The 4,304-nt window shown below is 36.5% G+C and overlaps 1 protein-coding gene across 1 annotated transcript; it reads right to left on the bottom strand.

The window, feature by feature from the left end:
• Window positions 1-547: 547 nt before the first annotated feature.
• On the bottom strand, window positions 548-2,756 carry LOC108381372 (venom carboxylesterase-6-like). Its single transcript, XM_017637789.1, has 7 exons — window positions 2,550-2,756; window positions 2,142-2,481; window positions 1,877-2,079; window positions 1,451-1,798; window positions 1,222-1,387; window positions 1,019-1,154; window positions 548-945 (listed from the first exon to the last, which is right to left on the bottom strand). Exons 1-7 carry the CDS (start codon window positions 2,628-2,630, stop codon window positions 732-734), a joined length of 1,488 nt encoding a protein of 495 aa, XP_017493278.1. The 5' UTR covers window positions 2,631-2,756; the 3' UTR covers window positions 548-731.
• Window positions 2,757-4,304: the final 1,548 nt, after the last annotated feature.

Below are 4,304 nucleotides of genomic sequence, written 5' to 3'. Positions count from 1 at the left end.
AAAAATGGTAGATACTAGCCTCGGCATCGGCCGATTAACACTGCCTCTCGCAGCTAAGGTAGAACAAGTGAAAAGTGAAAGAAATGCCCTCTTCTTCGTCTGGATCTGGCAATTTGTAAAAACAAAAATTGTATTACGATTAATGCTTGAAAGCCAACGCCTCTTCCTACTACTCTTGGCACCATTATGGGCAAGTAATTGGTCTATGTAGTTTCTTATCGATCGAGTTAACTAACATAAACCTAAAATTCAAACAGTTTTTTATTTCGAAAGGTCCAAAAAAGAGCGTTTTTTGGAAAAAAGTGAAATATTTCACATTTGCTCTTCAAAAGTGTACTAACTCAAATCACCAGAAAGACAAAAAGACCCTTTTTAAGTACTCGAAAATCGTAGGGGGAAAGATAAGTAAAGTATGAGAATCTCACAGAAAATTATTTCTGGAAGGCTGTATGTCTAAACATAGAACACAATATCAACAATTACAAGCTTTGACTTAATACATTTTAAAAAATGTCTACGATTTCCAAAATTAATTTTACGAAAAAGATGTTTTTAAAGAAAAAATTTATTAGGTTAGTAAATGTACAGGGTTAAACTTGTGACCCGACTTCGAATTCATATAGGCATAAGAAATTATTAAATACTGTTTTCAGCATTGCTACAGAAAAGTTTTTTACAACGATATACCTAACAAACGCGAAGGCATTAAGTAAAACTTGCTTATCCATCGCTTATAGCTCGTCCCTCAATTTTGTTTCGCGCTGCTCTGCCGGGATGTGGGCTTTAAGTTGGCGCCAGAAGTCCATGCGATTCCTATAGATACCACGTTCCATTTGTAGTATAGTAAACTCTTCCGGTATTTTGTGTCCCAAATGGGCATAATTCACGGGATATCCAGTCACGGGCTCCCAATGAGGAAGAGCAGATTGCGCAGGCGTAGGATTGCTGTGAAAATGATTTGAGTAAGTAACAAAAAAAAAAAAAAAAAAAAACAAGAATCAATATTTTGAAGACGCACCTTTCTGTGGCAAAATTCACCCACATTTGAAGTATAGCCTCACGCAATTGTAAGTCATTTGCAGTTGGCGAAGCGGTTATGAATAGTTTGAGTCCCAGCGGAAAGAGATATTGCAATTCATCAGCGTGGCAGACACCTGCCGTATATATGCATGTAGATATGTTAACTTGTTAAAAATGTCACAATAAAATAGCTATCTTTACCATAATAATCTTCGCTTCCACCATTTATAATTTCCGTCAAACTCGCTGGACCGCGATGTTCAAAGAGATATACGTAGAAAGGTGGCAAATCTAAGGAGCTCTGAGCCTCCACTCGCTGGCGGATATACTCATCAATACCAGCTAAAAACCAACCGTCCGAGTGGAGCTGTCAAACAAGACAAAGGTTAGCGGTTTGAACCTGGTGAATTTATTTTCGAAAAATACTTACGTTGGTAAGGTTTTGATGATTGCGTTTGCCATAGTTATGGCCTTCCTTCAAGTAGAGCTCTTCAATCTTTCGCGTAATCTCATCACGCACTTCTGGCCGATGATGATCGTATTGCAGTTCGATTGGTAGAACTGTATGAAATTGTTGCTTATATTCTTCCAAGAGGCCAGGCAGATTGAGTAACGGCGCAGTTTTAAGCAAACCCTCCTCGGAGGTGGCGCCAATCATGAGTGGTAAGGAAAAACCATGTGGTACCACGCCATCGCGCGGTAAAACGGTGAGGAAGGCGCCCTTATGTGTTGGCTCCACGACCGGTTGAAATGGCACCATAGGATCGAATTGGAATTCCTAAATGAGGAAAAACAAATGAAAGCGTGCATTTAGTTTTTGGTAAGTTATTGGCGGGTAAATATTTCGACGACTAACAAAAAATTCATAAAGCGTAGCGACAATATCGCTAGCTTTCTTGGTGCGTAGACAGCGCAGTATTTTTTGCCATTTCTCCGCTGGATTACAGCCAACCATTTGCGCCGCCTCTCGAGCACGCTTTGCGGCAACGCCCTTGTGCTCTGGCTGTGCCCACGGATTGAAATAGGTACCCGATTGAACGATAGCTCTGTGGAAGAGACCTGAAATTGCATTTGTATTTGTACGTATGTATAATTTTTCGATGAATTACATGCCTTCATACCTTTCGTTAAGTCTGAGTACAATTGATATGTTACGCTAGCGCCACCAGCGCTATTACCGAAAATTGTGACACTTTTTGGATCTCCACCGAATGCGGCAATATTTTTCTGTACCCAACGCAAAACCTCCACCTGATCTTTCAGTCCGAAATTGCCAGGACAATCTATAGTTTCAGTGCTAAGGAAACCGAGTGGACCCAAACGATAATTGCCCGAAACGAGTATGATATCATGATCGAGCAAATAATTTGGCGGATAGAAGCTGCTTACGCCAGAGCCACTTACAAAGCCACCGCCATGTATATGGACCATAACCGGCAGAGGTGTCGAAGTTTTGGGTTCCTTTCAAGAAATGTAATATTTTTATGAATATCATGGGATAGGGATATTAGGCGCATACAGCAACTCACCTCTGGAGCGTACACATTTAGGTAGAGACAGTCCTCACTGCCGACGATTTCCAATTGTCGTCTGAAAGGATCACGATGCATGCATAGCTCTGAATCTTGTATAGCCAGTCGTTCTCCCGTCCAAGCGCCATATGGTACAGGCGGCTAAGAGAGGGGAGCAAGATAAAAAAAAAAACGATAATAGGTAAGTGTATGTATGTAGTAGCGAGGGCTAAAATCACAACACGAAAGCGGCGAGATAAGAATGCATGTTCTATTTAAAGCTATAAAATTTTAGCACTTGTTTTAAATCTTTTGTGTGTTTGTCTATTTTATTAGATTAGATTAATTGCATATTAAATGCCAAATGAGGGTGCATTCGTTTGGTTTTCACAATTGCATGCTTACCTACATACAGTGACTCAAACAAGTGACCACGTTCTGATTTCTTTTTTTCGTAATGTTTTTCGAGCTAAATCTTATTGGTTGGTGGTTAACCATATACATATATATATATCAGTTTCAAACTTTATAACAAAATATAGGATAATTTAACACATTTTCATCAAAATTTCATCTGAATCTTTAGAACATTTTTTATTCTAATAAAATGCAAGTTTCAACCGGCTAAAAAATGGCGTTGATTTTTGCGAATCATCAGACTAAAATTGCGTGGGTTATAAAACTGCATACCCAAAAATATTCTAAAGATTCAGTTTTAAAAGATGAAATTTTGATGAAAATATGTTGAATTTTCTTAAATTTTTTATAAAGTTTGAAACGGTGATTTATTTGGGTTTCGTTAAAGATTGGAAAATATTTTCATAAAAAAAATAACGAAAAAAATTTTACTCGAAAAACAGTACGAAAATTTAAAAAAATCAACACGGGGTCACTTGTTTGAGTCACTGTATAAATGTATGTAGATGCATATTTACAACATGTAAATACATATTTGAAGACATTTTTGCAAAGATGCGCTAACACACTACGAACTTGCAACCATTTTATTAGTCTATTTCATTTACAAATTTAACTTAATCAATTTAAGTTGATTTAATTTAATTTAGTTTAATTTGATTGAATACAATTTAGTTGGTTTAGTTTATTTTTAACTAGCCGGCCACGGATGTATGCATATGAATGTACATTTACGTATTTGGAGAAAAAAATTATATGTCATCACGTACTTCGTTTATTATATACATAAAAAATCTTGTCTTAATCCGTTCAGTAGCGTGGTTAAAATAGATCTCGCCTTTTCTTTATACTATGTATAGATGTACATACATATATTCAAATTAGCGAGGTAGAGAAGAGGAAAGAAATACGCGAAGAAACTAAACAAAAACATCGCAGTAAGCGTATTTTATTTAAATTTTGTGTTTCAAATATTTTTGACTGAACTTTTAAGAACAATTATAGTGGGTGTATGTACATTAGGGTGGTCCAAAATAAGTAAGGTTTTAATGCTCTCACCCCCTAGGATTGTTCTAAAGTATAACCCAATTTTTTTTATTTTGAAATCAAAAAATATTTAGAGGTCGCTCAAAGACCCCATTCAGCATAGGTAGAAGTGGTATAGAATTGTTAAAAAACAATACTTTGCTACCAGAAAACTTTGCTTATCTGCAGGAGATTCCCGATAATAATACCCAATTTTTTATTTAACCATTTTTTCATTGCAATTATAATTTATAGCTCTGCCAAAAACACACAAAAACCCCAAAAAATGCAATGGGGCGTCCAATAAAAAATCGTTAGTATTAAAAAATG

Source organism: Rhagoletis zephyria, unplaced genomic scaffold (genome assembly GCF_001687245.7).
Source record: "Rhagoletis zephyria isolate East Lansing unplaced genomic scaffold, Rhagoletis_zephyria_1.1 Rzeph_scaffold_22310, whole genome shotgun sequence".
NCBI classification, from domain to species: Eukaryota; Metazoa; Arthropoda; class Insecta; order Diptera; family Tephritidae; genus Rhagoletis; species Rhagoletis zephyria.
This window is presented reverse-complemented; position numbering and strand designations above follow the sequence as displayed.

Excerpts from the sequence above, each read along its gene's own strand:
- LOC108381372 (XM_017637789.1), bottom strand. The coding sequence starts at position 2,630 with ATGCATCGTGATCCTTTCAGACGACAATTGGAAATCGTCGGCAGTGAG. Across the intron at positions 1,388-1,450 it reads ATCATCAAAACCTTACCAAC|CTCCACTCGGACGGTTGGTT; the intron begins GTAAGTATTTTT and ends CTTGTTTGACAG. Across the intron at positions 946-1,018 it reads GTGAATTTTGCCACAGAAAG|CAATCCTACGCCTGCGCAAT; the intron begins GTGCGTCTTCAA and ends TCATTTTCACAG.